This window comes from Nicotiana sylvestris, chromosome 6, assembly GCF_000393655.2.
Source record: "Nicotiana sylvestris chromosome 6, ASM39365v2, whole genome shotgun sequence".
NCBI classification, from domain to species: Eukaryota; Viridiplantae; Streptophyta; class Magnoliopsida; order Solanales; family Solanaceae; genus Nicotiana; species Nicotiana sylvestris.
The window spans coordinates 69,473,668-69,492,292 of NC_091062.1; the positions used below are offsets into that span (position 1 = coordinate 69,473,668).

Sequence of the window (18,625 nt, forward strand, 5' to 3'; positions counted from 1 at the left end):
ATACAAGAACATTCTCTCTATCTAACATATTCTCTTGATCTGGTTACTTCATTTATTGCTCGTATTTATTGTGATTCTATTCATCATTCATCATTTATTGCTTATTATTGGCCATAAAGAGCCGCCCCAGATCTATTTGTAACTGTTATTCGCCATCGACCGCTTTCGATATCTCCCCGCCAAGCTTCGGACTCGACCCTGAGGCCCTCGAATAGGCAAGATCGAGGCCCCGATTGGCAGCGATTCGGTTTGATTCACCTCGTTCTTAAGATCTTATTTCATTTCTAAGTCTTTCGCAGAGCATCTATTGCCTAACAACTAGCATAAAAATAGATCGCGTATTTTTAGAACCACTAAATCAAAATTAATTGTTATTACCATTTTCACGGTAAACAGTTTGGCGCCCACCATTGGGCAAAAAATAATAGTGATTATTTTCTTGTTGGTTTAACTACATAACGCAAGTTATCTTTCACGCTTTTTCTTGTCCAAGATCTTTGATTTCAGGTAAAAAAGTCCGACTCAGTGAACAACAATCTTGAGAACGACGGAGAAAATGGCGTAGACGTTCCAGGTGCTGGTGTACCGCCGTGAAACCCTGAGAACACTCCATAACCGATCCTCGTGGATGCGGTCTCACAAGATGCTCAACACATCGATGTAAGCTCCCACACTAACTGGAGCGCGCACTAAGGAGACCAACAAAAAGCTCGAAAAACCCAGGCTAGGGGAGAACGGGAGGTGAGCCTTCACATTATTTTTGAAATGTTGAAGGCACAACAACTAGTAATTGCTTAGCTGCATAGTCACCAGAAAACTTTGAGCATGATAGCTCCGGGGACGGCTCCCCCGGTCGAGCAAGTACTGTGAAGGTCAAGTAATAACGGGTCAGTAGCCGACCCCGCCATCGTAAAAATGCTCGAGGACCTCATAAAGAGGATCTAATCGGGCGAGATAAGGATAGACGTCAATGACAAAAAGGTCAAAACCTACAACACCAGGGTCGACCAAATTCCGAGTGCACCCTCGATCCTGAAAGGTGTGGATTCGAAGAAGTCCGTACAAAGGCCGTTCCAAGAGGAAGAGGCTCCAAAAACCATTCCAAAGAAGTTCATAATGCCATACCTTCCAAAATACAATGGGACCTCAGACCCCAATGAGCACGTTACTGCTTACACTTGCGCAGTGAAGGGAAACGACATAAAGGACGACGAGATTGAGTCCGTCTTACTAAATAAGTTCGGGGAAACACTCTCGAAGGGGGTCATGATGTGGTATCCCAACCTAGATCCTAACTCCATAGACTCATTTTCCATGCTGGTAGATTCCTTTATAAAGGCACATGTCGGTGCCATCAAAGTAGCAACAAGGAAATCTGACGTCTTCAAGATCAAGCAGAGGGGGAGAACGAAATGCTGCGAGAATTCGTATCTCGCTTTCAAATGGAACGGATAGAACTACCGCCAGTCTTTGAGGACTGGGCAGTACATGCCTTCACTCAAGGTCTGAATGAGTGAAGCTCGGTGGCTTCGAAGCAACTGAAATAGAACCAGGTCAAATATACCACCGTGACTTGGTCGGACATTCACAATCGATATCAATCAAAAATGAGGGTCCAGGATGACCAACTAGGAGCCCCTTCGGGCTCGGTATACCCAAACTGGCTACCGACGAAGGAGCCAAATCCAAGCAAAGAAAGGTACCAACCATACCCCGAAGACAAGAGGAACGCCCCAAGGCGCAACATATCCTGCAACGATCGAAGGATGGACCGAGGTCAGAATCCTCGGGGACTCATTAGCAGAGCTGGCTTTGATAGGTAGACAGGGTCGGCGGAGGCACCTCGTTTGTCAAAATACAACTTCAACATCGAAGTATCAAACATTATGTTCGCCATCAGTAAAATCAGAGACACCACATAGCTGAGGACCGCACAATCAGATCCTTCACAAAGGAAACATAACTTAGTGTGTGAATTTCACAACACGTACGGTCACAAGATCGAAGATTAATGACAACTCCGGGAAGAGGTAGCCCAACTACTCGACAAAGATCACCTTTGAGAATTCCTCAGTGATCGAGCCAAAAATCAATTCCGGGAAAGAGAGGCGACCAAAAAGAACGAAGCAAATGAGCCGCAACATGTTACCCATAAGATCTTTTAAGGTGTCGATGCCTTGTAGGAACCCACGGTCAAGAGAACGAAAACTTCCCTCACCAGGAAGAGGCAAACTCGAGACTCTATCTCGGCCTCGTAACGGCGCACTGGGAACTTCTTTTCCTGTGGATACATTTCAAATTAAACTTGTACTTGTGGATCCAAACAGCTCGTCCAACATTATCAGGTTGAGGGTGGTAGAGCAGATCAGAAGCGAGCGAAACAACAAAAGGGGAAATCACCCTTCCAGTTAACGTGGCCGGCACAATCCAAAATGCCAAACTCCATGTCATTGAGGGAGACATGAGGTACAACGCCTTGCTCGGAAGGCTGTGGATACACTACATGAGAGCAGTACCTTCCACCCTCCATTAGATGATGAAATTCCCCACAAGGATGGGATTAAGACCGTCTACGGGGAATAATATACGGTAAAAGAAATGTCTGCGGTACACGATGTGGCTCCAACACCGGCACCTCCACCTTCGAGGGAGTCAAAGGATAAGCAAATAGTAAAATAACAATAACAAAATACACTCCCGGCTATCCCGACTGAACAAAGTAGGGGATCGTACCGCGTCCTCATCACAAGCAACTAAAACATATCAGGGCTCGAAATATCGTCGGCGCATCGTTCGCTAAGGTATGACTATTTCCTTTCTTTTTCAATTATATTCTACGCTGACCCGAGTGCAGGTACCCGATCGAAATGGCCTAAGCACTCTCCAAGTCGAAGGCCTTAGGTTTCAAAAGCATGTGTTGCACTCTTTTCCTTCGACCGGGATCCCGAAGAGGGTTTTTACCGGCAATGTTTTTAACGAGGCAACATCCATATGCTACCTAAGAAAGACTCAACAAGTATTCAAGGCTTCCTTTTGCAATCAACCTCGAATACTGGGAGGCATCCCCCTGGGAGGTCACCTACACGGAGAAAGCCAAGACACATCAAGTGGGGTCTCGATAGGAAGATAATGTACCAGGCCAAACGGTCGAACGAACCGTGTCCGTATAGAACAACTGAGCCCTCAAACAGCAAAGATATGTATACTTACACCAAGTAATCAAAGAATACTTCACAAAAGTATTTTGCGTGTCAAGAAAGCTCGACATTTTTTAAAACAATGGCTCCAAAGCCGAAAGATGACCCGAACACTCGGGGACTGGTGTCAAAAACTCAAATGACCTTCGGGTTCGAAATTCCGAAATTGTAAGCCCTCAATGAGGCAATACCAAGTTTACAAGTAATGGCTCACGAGTTAAGAAACCCTCGACGACTTGGGGACTGCCGTCAAGCGCCATCTCCATCAACCTATCAAAACCCGAGGCCGTAAGGCCTCATGCGAGTAGCCTCGGTCTTGTAAGACCTAGATAAGGAAACAACAATACCTGTAAGACCTCAAACAAGGCATGAACCATACTTGTACCAAGTATCCAAAACTGTAAGACCTTAAAGGCATGAAAAACTTGTAAGACATTACTAAAGGCTTCAACCTGATCTCAAAGTTTCGGCTATATATCGAACTTGTAAAACCCCTAAAAAGGCATACCCTCGATATAGATGCCAAAACTATTTCACTCGGGACTTAAAAGGCTCCGGCCAAACACAAATGACTCCGGTCACAAGGCTGTACCAGCTAAACTAATGCGACTCGGGGACGCCCGATCGTCGCTATAAATCTCAGGCCTTCAATTACTCTGAATATACTTCGGAAAGAACCGGTTAAATAGGCTACCCTCGATATAGGCAAAAGAGCTTCGACCATGTCAGCTCCTAAACACTGGCTTCGAGATACTCAGCCTCCGAGCCAAACCTCCGAGGTGCTCGATCATTGCCATATAACGACTCACAATCGAGGTTTTCATTAAACCGTCGAAGAGTCAAGCAAACACTATTTCAAAAAATCCTTATCGAGTGAAAAATAAAACCTACATAAAAGGTCGCATCAACCCAAGGCATAAGAGCCACTATCGCCAGCCCACATATATAAAACGTCGTACCGACCCTACGCATAACAGCCTAAGGGACAGCTTGCAATTTAAAAACTTAAGGGTCGAATGAGCTCGAGTCGTAACCCAATTCGGAGACCGAACCCAAAACAGTTAACTAAATTTGTTTAAAGGCAAAGGCGTAAGACCATTGTCGCCAGCCCACATATATAAAAGGTCATACCCACCCAACGCATAAGAGCCTAAGGGCCAGCTTGCAATTCAAAAACTTGAGGGTCGAATGAGCTCGAGTCATAACCTGATTCGGAGACTGAACCCAAAACAGTTAACTAAATATTCCTAAGGTCAAAGGCGTAGGAGCCATTGTAGCCAACCCACATATATAAAAGGTCGTACCGACCCAATGCGTAAGAGCCTAAGGGCCACCTTGCAATTCAAAAATCTTGAGGGTCAAACAAGCTCGAGTCGATGCCCGACTCGGGGACTGAGCCCAAAATAGTTGGCCTAAATATGCCTAAGAGCAAAAGCGCGTAAGGGCCTATGGGCCAGCCCAATGAGCCTCAAGGCCATACCATGAATCTAAGGATTCCCTTCAACTCAAAGACAAGTTTATATGGCTAAAATCAAAACAAAAAGAAATGCAGGAGAAACAAAACCGCGATGTTTTCCTCTTTATACATACACGCAAAAAAATACAAGCTCCATTTACAACATACTTCAAAAGTACTATGTATAGAATTAGAAAAGGAAATCTACGTCCCCCTTGGGGACTATGGCTCGTCGGCCTAATCCTTGCTATCCTTGGCATTGGACAGAAGGAATTTAGCATCGTGTTCTTCCACCCTAGCTTTCTTGATCTCTTTCGATAGGTCGAAACCCCTGACATGAATTTCCTCGAGGGTCTCCCTTTGAGATTTACACTTCACATACTCTTTACTATTGTCCTCACGATCAAGAGATTCCCTCATCTCAGCTCTAGCATAGGCAGCGCCCTTCAAATAGGCCGCCACTTTTTGGTCAGCCCTAGGGCGGCTTATTACGGCCTCAGCTCGGGCATTCACCACCTCAGCCTTCTCCTTCAAAAGCTCAGACTCGAGCCTTGTGATCATATTCGCTCGGGCAGAATCATTTGCAGGAGCGTTCTGGATCTGCACCTCAAGGGCAGAAGCCTTAGACAAAGCATCCTCCTTAGCCGCAACTTGGGCATCTACTTGAGCCTTCAACACGTTAAGCTCATGTTTGGCCTGGCCAACTTCGCCCCAAAGATGTTCCAGCTCCTCCGCTTTGCTCTCCAACTGAAATATCAAAACATTAATCTCTGAAAATGAAAGGGGGGCATACATTAACCTGAAATACATGTTACATGTCTTTTGAGACGGCTTTCGCAATTCCGACTTCTATCCGCCTCACACCGCAGGTATACTAGCTCACCTTCCTTTCTCTCACAAAGGATTCTAAGGTATATCTCCTTATCTAAAGCTTTCTGCATCCTGGCTTCATGGCGAAGCAGCTCGCACTTAAGTTTGTGAAAGATCTGCAAAGTAAAATTCAATAAGAAAGGAATGGCGCAAAAATGAGATAAGCATATACCGGCTACCGAAGCCTACTATAAAGCCAAGCCGCTGAGCCTCACTAAAGGCTGAGCCAATGTCTGACGGACAAGTACCCCCCGAATCGTCCTTGGTAGAAAAATAGGAAGGCGTCACATGACCCTCACTCCTTAAAATACCTTCGATGGGAACGGGAAATGATCTTTCAGAAAAATAGGCTTCCGAAGCTGAAAGATCGACCTAATCGCCTCTTTTGAACCTCAGAAAAGGACTCGGCCCACCGTGAGCATCCTCACACCTCGGAGACACTTTCCATTTATTGTTAACCCTCTACCCCGAGGTTGTCAGTCTCTCCTCCTCCTCCAGGGGGCATGATCACATTTCGGTAAAATCTCCAACACTTGCGGCGATAGAGTTTGTGCGTTAAAAGGGAAGGTACATTTCTAAGGAAATAAGCCACTAAACGCCTACCGTGATGCTTTACCTCCCATCTCCCCTTGGACAGATCTCACCACCTGCGCTTATCATAGGTCGAACAAGCTGCCAGCTTGGGGGACCATTCGACCAGATCAGGGATCTCGTTCGGCAACCAAGGAATCGCTACAAAGAATAAAATAGAAAGATGCATTCATGGAGTCCGCCCCCTCCATGGATAAAGCGATAAATATACATGTATGCCACATACGTGCAAAATTCCATTTCTTAGGAATGGCAAGAACTTTCCAAGGATAATGTCGATTGTCCGTGCTCGAACAAACCAGCTCATCCACCCACAGTCCTCGTCCTCTTCGTCTCTAATGGAAGGGGACCGAGTGGATCGACATCGCAGGGTAATTAAGCCCCGGTAATGCAGTGGCCGATGTAACCTAACGAGATGGCTGAGGGTGAATTCATGCCCGACCTTATTTGCAAAGTACCTTATCATCAGCACGACCCTGTTAGGGGGAACCGACATAAAAGGATGCATATACACGCTCAAAAATCCCTCGACATGGGTCATGATATTGTCCTCTGGGGAAGGTACCTATAGTACCACTCCTTATCCCCATCCGCAATCTTTTCTAATCACCTCGAGGTGTTCCACCCTTATTGATGAGATAAACCTCGATACGTGCACCCGATGCCCCTGAACATTGGGAGGTTTGTCCAATGTAGAGTCTCTCCTCGAAACAAAGCACCTCGAGGCTCGTTCACCGAGTACCGGCAGTGTACCATCGACCGGACACAGAATAGAGGCAAAACTCCCCTCTCTTTGATGGGCGGATGTCGATGTAGCATCCATGGCTACGGTAAAATAGGAAGAGGAGGATGAAGGTTTGGGCCAAGGCTTTAAGATGAAACAGCGAGAGAACTAGCACAAAGAACAATGCTCTATGGAAGAAATAGTTACTCTGAATAGCAGAATCTCCATTTGAGAAGTAAGCAAGCAAATATATAAAGGCAGGCAACGACTACTCACCTACCCAAAGGACCAATTAATTCTGGCCATGGCAGCATCACCTTTTGTGGGAAATGTATTGGCAGGACCACCCCGGGGGTCCCACTATTAGGTCACATGAAGGTTGCTATCGCGCAAAGTTCGGGAGGTATCGAGACCCCGTAGGTTTTCCTATTATCACAAGCATTAACCCAAAGGAGCTGTCGACCTAATTTCGAGACAGAATTCGATCTCGGGAGCCCCAATTGCCCCGAGCACGAGCTCCAAATAGCCAACATCAAAATTCAAAGGCTAATTCCGCATGAACGATGGAATATAAAAAATGGAAAAACTTGAAGCAAAAAGATTCTCTTGCATTGCCAAAAAACATTTACATGGGGCGTCTTTATAAGACTCATTTCCCCGGGAGTACATACACAAAAAGAAAGTTGAAAATCTAAAACGATGCAGGCTTACTCTTCATTGCCACTACCCTCCAAACCATCGGACCTTCGTCCAAAGCACTTAAAAGCTCCCAATTTTCCTCCGATTCTCGGGCCTTCTCGACCTCAGTTGAGAGATCGACACCTTTGGCACTGGCTTCCTCTAAGGCTTCCCTCCTCGCCTTTGCACCAGCATGATTGACAGTCCGAATCAGTTTTTGCTCGTCCTTCTCCAATATAAGTGGCAATAGTTCCTTCAACTTGGACTTGGCCACGGATAGCATGGCGATCTCTTTTCGAGCATTTTGGAGAAGGCCCTAACTCGACATCAATTCCAAGGTCACTGCCTCATTTTGTTTCCTCAGCTTGAGGATCTCCCCATTCTTCTGCCCGATTTGTAAAAGAAAAGGTAAGTCAGCAAACCTTGAAATTGTGGGAACAACGAATGGGTTTATTAGTAACGAATTACCTGTTCCACAAGGCCAGCCTTTTCTCTAAGTACTCCCTCCAAACTCGCCCGAAGTACTCCCAGCTCTTTCTCCTTTCGGGAGAAGAGGCCTCCGACTCCTGGAGTTCCGAGGTAAGCCTCTCGAGCTCCTTTTCACGGCATGAAAGCTCCTCTCGGAGCCTAGAAAGGGCATGGTCATACATCTCCTTAGACTACGGTAAAATAGAAGAGTTAGACAAACGAGGAATAATGCTCAGGACTGAGGAGATATACAAAAACAACTATCACCTGCCGTTGTATTACGCCCCGCAATATTACATCGATATTACGTTCGGCAGTATTATATTATAACAATATTATGCTCTACAGTAATATATTACGATGATGTTACCCTCTGCAGTAATATATTACGATGGTGTTACGACTTGTAGTAATATATTACGATTGATGTTGTGTCCTACAGTATTAAGTTACGACAGTGTTGTACCTAGCAGTATTACATTATGGTGATGTTATACTTTATAATAATAAGTTACGACAATGTTGCACCCTGCAGTAATGTACCTTGAATTCGTCGTAAGGCAATTGACATCAGTCCAAGGAAAAGATTATTTGGGGATTATAAGTATTATAAGTGATGAGTAAATTCGTGAAGGTAAGAGGGTAAGTAATATCAAAAAAATTGAATTTTGCCGAAGTTTGGCATGTTGGGATAAAATACGGCCCGAGCTAAAATACCTGGCATCTATGAACTAGTGTTATACAAGGTACTACATGGCCATGATAGTAAGGTGTATAAAGAGTATTAAAAGTGAGTAGAATTTATGGAATTTGAGATAGTTTTTAATTATGTGGGTAATTGATTAATTAATGGATAATGAAATATTACCTAGTTAATTAATAATTAGTGGTGGATTAATAAAAGTATTGGGATAAAGACTAAAGCAAAAAAAAGAGATCATTAATATTGGATGACTCTTGATCTTTGTTGAATTAACGTGGCAACTTTTGAAATTATGTTGGCCTAATCACCAACTTTGGAAAGCTTAGTCATTGATATCTCTTTTTTTTAAAAGGATGTAAAGTTGTTTAGCAAAAATAACGTACAAGAATCCTTTACAAAGTCTTAAAAAGGAAACATTTATCTTCTTCAGCAAACTTTTACATTGTAAGTAAATAATTTCAAAATGGACATCAGCTTCAATCCATCAAGATCTCAACGAGATTTAATGAAACCAAAAAACATTCCAACGAGATTTCTTAGCACTTTAGCAACGTGAGATTTTGCGATTCTAAAGGAGTACGGTGCAACCTTTTCCAAGAATATCATACGGATTTTTTCCTACTCCAGGTATGTTAAGGCTATCCCTTCTTTCTTTTGGCATGATCCATACGATACGAACGAAATGTGCAAATGCACAAATTCCATGAATGACTCTATTCATAGAAGTATTAGAGATATCTATGTTCTTGAATTTCCGTGTGTCATAATATTTTATCATCTGTTCATGGGTCTCAGAAAAAAATACGAAAGATGAAAAGAGTTTACTTTATGATATTACACAAAGGCAAAATGGTCTTATGAAGCTCTGAAAGATTTTATTAACGTACTTTTCATGAATTGCATTCATGTGCATTGACCCATGACCAGATAGCATTAGATACGTGTATATATGTATATATATATATATATATATATATATATCTGTGTGTGTGTGTGTGTGTATGGGATATGGGAAAGGTTATGGCGTTATATACATACGACCACCTGATCAGCTGGTATATGATGATGATGTTGCTCACAGTGGCTGAAATATGATTCAAATGGCATTATATACGCGTATATATGTATATATATATATATATATATATATATATATATATATATATATATATATATATATATATATATATGGGATATGGGAAAGGTTATGGCGTTATATATGCACCACCACCTGATCAGCTGGAATACGATGATGATTTTGCCTACAGTGGACGATATGATATGATGAGATGCCCTCAGAGGCTGATGATGTTATGAAATATGTACCTATGCATGATATGACATTCATACGCATATGCATGATGCTAGAAGTAACTTATGGTTTACAAAGTTATTCAGACTTACAGGTTGAGTCATGTACTCCATATTCCTTCCATGTCTCTTATGTATTTATTTATGTGCCTTACATACTCGATACATTATTCGTACTGACGTCCCTTTTGCTTGGAGACGCTGCATTTCATGCCTGTAGATCCCGATAGACAGGTGGAGAGCCCTCTAAGTAGGCTATCAGCTCAGCGGAAGATGTTGGTGCGCTTCATTTGCTTCGAAGTTGCTCGTTTGATTATTATGATTTAGACGTGTATTGTTTGGTAAGGCGGGACTCTGTCCCAACCTTTATGACATTTATGTACTCTTAGAGGCTTGTCGGCATATGTCATGTATATAAAAGATTGTACGGCCTGGTCGGCCTATGTTTTGAGTTTATAAAGGATCATGTTGGCCTATTAGGCCCGTATGTCATGTATATATATTGATGTAATAAGAAAGATACGTTACGTTGGTACTCGGTTGAGTAAGGTACCAGGTTCCCGTCGCGGCCCATCGGTTTGGGTCGTGACAGAAGTGGTATCAGAGCAGTTCTGTCCTATGGGTCTACAAGCCATGTCTAGTAGAGTCTTGTTTATGGGTGTGTTGTGCACTACACTTATAAGCAGGAGGCTACAGGGCATTTAAGACTATCACTCTTTCTTCTTACTCTAAATCATGTGGTAGAGCTCACTTATAAAAATTCAAGTCCCGAGCTTCTACTTTTATTCATAATAAGATGATGCCTACGTTCAGAAAGATGATCGATAAGAGATATAGTTGTAGAATTGTTGAATTAGAGGAACTCGACTTTGTATCATGTTTATGATAAGTAAATGTGAGGTCTTCAGCAGATCATGTGCGTACTGAAAGGTGTAAGCCTCTTGATAAGGAGCCTTAAGGCAAGAATGCCTATCCACCTTTATGGCGAAAGACAATGAGAGATAAAGAAGATAAATACAAGTTTCAACAAGCAAAAAAAGCAACATGAAAAAGGGTACGAGGCGCCAGTTAATGAAGGTTAACATCGTTTATAATTGAGGCAGAGGAACATAAGCTTTTTGAGTTATATTCAACAGTAACAGAGGTATGTATAATTGGCTGCACCCATTTCAATTATGCCCTATGGGGGCTAACAGGTATAGTTAAGAGAAGGATGGGATATCAAGATCCGAGTGGGGTTAGAGTAACCCAAATTGGTAAACGGATTACTTTCATTTGTTGACATTTTCGAAGGATATTGCAAATGCGCTAATAGATCTCTTTATGAAACACCTAGATGGTGCACTCTAAAATAGTACAGCTAGATATGAGTGCTACAAAGACATGCACAATAAGCCTTGAAGGGATAAATATTACCTTAGTGTTGCTCATGCCCCTAGTAAAGCGAGAACGTTAAGCAACTTGAAGAGCCACTAGATGGAGCAAAGGAAAGCTAAAAGCGAAAGAATGTCGTATTGAAGTTTTCACAAGAAAAGGGATATGCAGAAATATTAGCAGAATAATAAGAAGAGGGATAACAAAGCATTATGAATAAGGTGTGATACATGGATGAAAATGGTAGAGTGTTACAAAACCTATAGTCAAATGAAGGAAGAGACGAAAGGTGATGGGCCTTAAGACAACGAAAGAGTATAGGCCATAAGGTTATATACTCATTTCGAGAAATAAGTTCGTGACTCCAACGCGACTACCAGAAGGGAGTGTTAATCCCTAGAGTAACAAAAATCAGTATGGACTGGTAAACAAGATAAACTAAATATGAATTAGGGACTGAATGATTGGAAAGTACTCGGCATCATGGGAATTTCATATTTCATTTCAGCGGTAATAGAATGGACCACAGAAGAAGATTCATGATGAATTCAGAGAATAGTCATTCAGGGAGACGCTTCCCTAGAGCAAGCAATGTGAGCAAAGTTAAGCTTAAGAGACTGTATGTGCCAGTTACGCTATGTGTCACCCTCGCGAATAAGGGAATTTTTCATCCTTGGTACAGAAGAATTGCCACAAGGCAAGTAAGGATCATTGATGTTGAGAAACGACGCCAAATATGAAGAGGTAAAACATTTATAGGTAGATCCTCATGGTTTCATATTTTAGTATACCCCTAAAGGGGGGAATATAGAGTAATGTGGCATTAAGTCAGAATTAAGTGGTTCTAGTGACTATGGAATGGTAAATGAAGAATTTGATAAATGAAAGAGGAATGAGATGGCACTTATCCAAATCTTATAGATACACTACGATTCAAGAATATTGTGCAAGCACGACGTCAAGGAGAGGAAGTAAAGGTTCCTGCCCGAGCTATTATTAATAAATAAGGAGCCAGTACGAGACGTAAGTTAAAACAAAGTAAATAACCAAAGAAAGATTACGAGGAATATTGATATAAGAATGGGCCAATAAGTAGTTAGTAATTGGTCAGGAAGATCTCAGTTATGGCTAAACAGGAGGTTACAGACGAGTCATCAGATCGTATAAGATAAACATAGTAGAACCCAACATGGAGAATTCAGCCTCGGGGAATATCATTATAATACTTGAGATATATTCAAACAAGAGTCGAGGTAGTTAAAGGTACTATATGAGTGTTATGGGGATAAAAGAAAGTGTCACTGGGAAGGCAGTCAAAATATCATTTCAGAAGCAACCATATAAGCATAAGGGATGGATGTAAGCAACTACAGATGATTATAGGCAAGTAAGGACATCAGAAAAGGTCCTTAATAAGCTCACAGCTTTACGAGAGTCAAGGGTTCTCCCTAAGTACTACAACGAAAGACTAGTTGAGGAGATAAGAAAGAAGACTTCAACCTAAGCACAACGAACTAAAGAGGAAATGGTCATGTAACAACAATCTCGCAACAACATTGTAAGCATTCCAAAGGAAAGTAACACCTACCATGGCTAATGAACGGGAAGTAAGAGTTAAAAGTAATATTCGAGATCATATGAGTACTATAAAAACTCTGGCAAGTGTGGGCACTAAGATAAGCTAAGTATGGACGCAACGAGGGGGCAGAAAGACCAGGAAAAGTAATAGCTTACGTTGAAAGAAAGATAAGATGGAACAAAAGAATTATTTGATCAATGATCCAAAGTTAGTACGTTATGGATACACTCAAGATTTTGGAGCATTATCCAGGCAGCATATTTGTTGACAATCATACAACCATAGAAGACTCCGGTATAAGTTAGAAGAAAAAATTAAGCTCAGGGCATAGATAAAGGATTGAACTATTAGAAGATTGTATCATGGATATTCCATAACGCCCATGAAAGGATAAGGTAATAACTGATACCATGAGCCACAAATTGGAAAATAGATTAAGCCTATGTAAAGGTTGATCAGAAGGAAGAAGAAACTAAAGAATTACATCACCAAAGTAAATCAGGAGTCTGATTATTGGACCTAGAAAAATTATAGAAGTTGTGCTGAATCACTCTTAATATTAGATGTTCAAGAGAAATAACACAAACACCATAATCTATAATGACTCTACAAGGAAGCTAGTTAGAAGAAGTACCAGCCTCATAAGAAGTCAGTACGAAGCTCCCACTAGATTGTGCATGTACCAGAGGTGTGAGTATTATAATAGAGCTTCAAGTTATGGATGTGAATTACGCCTAGGTGGAAGGGAGGTTATGAAGGAGATAAAAGATATGATACGATATTTTAAGTAAGTAAGGTAAAAGTGAACAACATACGAGATACTCAAACACAGAAAGTTGTGAATAGTCCATACTCCGGATAGAAGGTTATAAGCACGGGGATCCAATAACCGGGAATGATAGCGGCATCGTCAGTGGCATGTCTTCCAACCTATGGTTTCTAAGTACTAAGAGATCTAGTTAATTGAGTAGAGAAGAGTTGGAGACGATGTGATGTATCATTTGACATTCCAGAATAACATAAGGAAATTTATAGTGCAAGCAAGTTGAAGGAAAGTTGCGAGTATTATAAATGGATATTTATAGGTCGCAAGCTTAAGTATGGTAGAGCGACAAAGTTTTAAGAAAACATGAATAAGAATGAGGAAAGGCAAGTGAAAAGGTGATGAGAATGGATAAGTCCTAAGGATTAAGTTCATGAAAATAAGAGAGATAATGGTTTCTCTAAGTTATTGAAAGTTCAGTATAGTCTAAATGAACTCAAAGGATTCTAAGAATAATAGCATTTAGAAAGAATGAAATGTTGACCTAGTAATAAAATGAAGGGATAATTGACAGATAAAGGATGACGTTTGGGCCTTCATTTGAATAATGATTTGAAAAAAAAAAAAGAAAATAGATGAAGAGAAGGAGAAAAAGATTTCGTTGGCGACACAAAATCAAGATACCCCCATAAGGTGAATTACATTGAGATACTATAAAATATAATTATGGAAATCACTTCAAATATTTCTCAATACAACGTAAGCCATAGTTGTAATGTATTACGTAAGAAGTTTCAAGTCTTCAAGTAAAGGATTATAGATCAACATTGAGGCAAATCAACAATGGTCAGATATAAGTTACAAAGTATGACATTAGATTAGTCCATGATTCTTAAGACGAACAGTAATGAAAGGGGCATTAAAGGACTGAGATTTATACCTAAAGGGTAGGCAATAAAAGTAACTGGGAACTGGGTAAGCATACCTCAGTAAAGGTAGATTGAAGCAAAAATTATGGTATAGTATAACCCATGTAAATGCAATAAAGTCATGTGAATGGGTAACCAGATCTATGAAATAAGATATCGCCATATTCGCAAGTTCTACAAAGTATCGAGCAAAGGACTTCAGTATACCTATAGAGGCCCAGAGAGGTATCCTATTAAGCTTTGTATATAAAAAGTAAGGCCTAGAGATTGACTAAAAGATAAAAGGAAAAAGGAAAGATGAATTGCATAAGTGCACCTATAAAGCCAAGGTCATATAGGCTGCATGACAGGAGGTAACAGAAGTTGCAAGATTTGGAAGATTTCGACCACATGTCATGATATGAGAAAAAAGACTAAAGGGGGAAATACACTAGACTTTAGATTTGTTCACAGAGCAACTGCTTAAATGGCAAGAAGAGTATTAAGGTATTCACAAGAGTTATAAGTTATGAAAATGATAAGAGCATCAATCAACATTCGAGGACGAATGTTCCAAAGGAGGGAATAATGTTACGCCCTGCAATATTACATCGATATTACATTCAGCAGTATTATATTACGACAATATTATGCTCTGCAGTAATATATTATGATGATGTTACCCTCTACAGTAATATATTACAATGGTGTTACGTCCTACAGTAATATATTACGATTGATGTTGCGTCCTGCAGTATTAAATTACGACAGTGTTGTACCCAGCAGTATTACATTACGGTGATGTTACACTTCGCAGTAATAAGTTACGACAATATTGCACCCTGCAGTAATGTACATTGAATTTGTCGTAAGGTAATTTACATCAGTCCAAGAAAAAGATTATTTGGGGATTATAAGTATTATAAGTGATGAGTAAATTCGTGAAGGTAAGAGGGTAAGTAATATCGAAGAAAACAAATTTTGTCGAAGTTTGGCATGTTGGGGTAAAATACGGCTCGAGCTAAAATACCCAGTATTTATGGACAAGTGTCATACAAGGTACTACATGGTCATGATAGTAAGGTGTATAAAGAGTATTAAAAGTGAGTAGAATTTATGTAATTTGATATATTTCTTAATTATGTGGGTAATTGGTTAATTATTAGATAATGGAATATTCCCTAGTTAATTAATAATTAGTGATGGATTAATTAAAGTATTGGGATAAAGACTAAAGCAAAAAGAGATCATTAATATTGGCTGAATCTTGATCTTTGTTGAATTAACGTGGCAACTTTTGAAATTATGTTGGCTTAATCACCAACTTTGGAAAGCTTAGTCATTGATATCTCATTTTTTTTAAAATGGATGTAAAGTTGTTCAGCAAAAATAACGTGCAAGGATCCTTTACAAAGTCTTAAAAAGGAAACATTTATCTTCTTCAGCAAACTTTTACATTGAAAGTAAATAATTTCAAAATGGAAAACAGCTTCATTCCATCAAGATCTCAACGAGATTTCTTAGCACTTTAGCAACTTGAGATTTTGCGATTCTAAAGGAGTACGGTGCAACCTTTTCCAAGAATATCATACGAATTTTTCCTTAATCCAGGTATGTTAAGGCTATCCCTTCTTTATTTTGGCATGATCCATACGATACGAACGAAACGTGCAAATGCACAAATTTCATGAATGACTCTATTCATAGAAGTATTAGAGATATCTATGTTCTTGAATTTTCGTGTGTCATAATATTTTATCATCTGTTCATGGGACTCAGAAAAAAATACGAAAGTTGAAAAGAGTTTACTTTATGATATTACTCAAAGGCAAAATGGTCTTATGAAGCTCCGAAAGATTTTATTAACGTACTTTTCATGCATTGCATTCATGTACATTGACCCATGATCATATGGTGTTATATACACGTATATATGTATATACACGTATATATGTATGTATATGTATATATATATATATATATATATATATGTGTGTGTGTGTGTGTGTGTGTGTCTCTATGTGTGTGTATATGGGATATGGGAAAGGTTATGGCATTATATACGCACCACCACCTGATCAGCTGGTATATAATGATGATGTTGCCCACATTGGCTGAAATATGATTCAAACGGCGTTATATACGTGTATACATGTATGTATATATATGTATATGGGATATGGGAAAGGTTATGGCATTATATATGCACCACCACCTGATCAGCTTGTATATGATGATGATTTTGCCCACAGTAGCCGATATGATATGATGGGATGCCCTCAGAGGCTGATGATGTTATGAAACATGTACATATGCACGACATGACATTCATATGCATATGTATGACGCTAAAAGTAATTTATGATTTACAAAGTTATTTAGACTTACAGGTTGAGTCATGTACTTCATATTCCTTCCATGTCTCTTATGTATTTATTTATGTGCCTTACATACTCGGTATATTATTCGTACTGACATCCATTTTGCCTGTGGACGTCGCATTTCATGCCTGTAGGTCCCAATAGACAGGTCGAGAGCCCTCCAAGTAGGCTATCAGCTCAGCGGAAGATGTTGGTGCACTTAATTTGCTTCGGAGTTACTCATTTGATTAGTATGATTTAGACGTGTATTGTTTGGTAAGGCGGGACAGAGTCCCTACCTTTATGACATTTATGTACTCTTAGAGGCTTATAGGTATATGTCGTGTATATAAAAGATTGTACAACCTGGTCGGCCTATGTTTTGAGTTTATAAAGGATCATCATATGCATATAATGATGTAATAACAAAGATACGTTACGTTGGTACTCGGTTGAGTAAGGTACCGAGTGCCCATCGCGGCCCATCGGTTTGGGTCGTGACACATTGGAACCTCTCCGCTGCCTTGATGGCACCGGAGGTGTTAAGGTCGATGTCCTTGCTGACATCATCAATATCATCGAAAATGTTGCCAAGTGTACCTCCCCCTTAAGAGGAACCCCCCACGTTGACAGTATTCGGGTCCTAAGCATCTCTTAACTCCCCAGAAGAGAACTGAGGGCCCAAATTAAGACCACCCAGGGAATCAATGTCGCCAAGGGGCAACTCCTGCTCACTAAAAGCTTCGAGACCAGCCGCTATTGTCTCCCCAGCAAGAATTGCACCACACTCGGTCACAAGATTAGGGACCACATTCACACCCTCCTCGAGTGTCTCCACCCTACGAAACCGATCCAAATCGGTCGTTCCTAATTTAGTGGCCTCCGGTCGGGGCACATGCGGAACTCTCGCGCCCGACCTTATTCTTTATACCAAACAGCACTGACCCTCATCATCATCTTCATCCCTAGTATCGGGACTTGCTCCAGAAGCTGAAGTCGAGGTCCCGATGGCATCTCGAGGCCTGCATGACATAGGTTTCTTTGCCTCAATGGAATCAGCAGTCGCCTTGTTCTTCCTTTTCTTGCCCTTAGCAGGCTTAGAAGCCTCCATCTCACCACCGGGAGGTGGTATCATCCATACACCTTCGCCAAGGCCTGCACAAACACATCGGCCGACGTTTATTAGCACAAAAGATATTGGGGAGAAGCATAAGATTAAGACACAAGTGTTGAGAAGAACTTTACTATGATTCTTGGCCACCCATCGTGTCTTAGCCAGGTCGGGCCAAGACTGGATGAGATATGGGAATGAAGAATCCAACCGCCCGATCCATCTCGGCAGATCGTGAATCGCTTCGGGGTACCAAGCGGCAGCTGCAAAGACCAAAGGGAAATCATTTTTTAAAAGAGGGGTAAGAGGGTCACAGAGTATGTTCGAAGGAAAAGTACTTACGCTGTGTATTCCAGTTCTCCGGGAATGGCATCCTCCCAGCCGGGATGATGTCCTAGGTCCTCACTCAAACGAACCTACTCATCCACCCTCGATCCTTGTCCTTATCGGGGCTCAAGAAAAATGATTTTTTGGATCGGTGATGAAGCTTAATCAAACCTCGATAAAATTGAGGGCTATATAATCTGATCAG

The 18,625-nt window shown here is 41.0% G+C and overlaps 1 protein-coding gene across 1 annotated transcript; it reads right to left on the reverse strand.

Moving 5' to 3' along the window:
- Positions 1-4,890: 4,890 nt before the first annotated feature.
- On the reverse strand, positions 4,891-7,799 carry LOC138870745 (uncharacterized). The gene is made up of 3 exons (XM_070148580.1): positions 7,575-7,799; positions 5,537-5,639; positions 4,891-5,423 (listed from the first exon to the last, which is right to left on the reverse strand). The coding sequence occupies exons 1-3, from the start codon at positions 7,797-7,799 to the stop codon at positions 4,891-4,893; spliced, it is 861 nt and encodes a 286-aa protein (XP_070004681.1).
- Between the last annotated feature and the right edge of the window lie 10,826 nt (positions 7,800-18,625).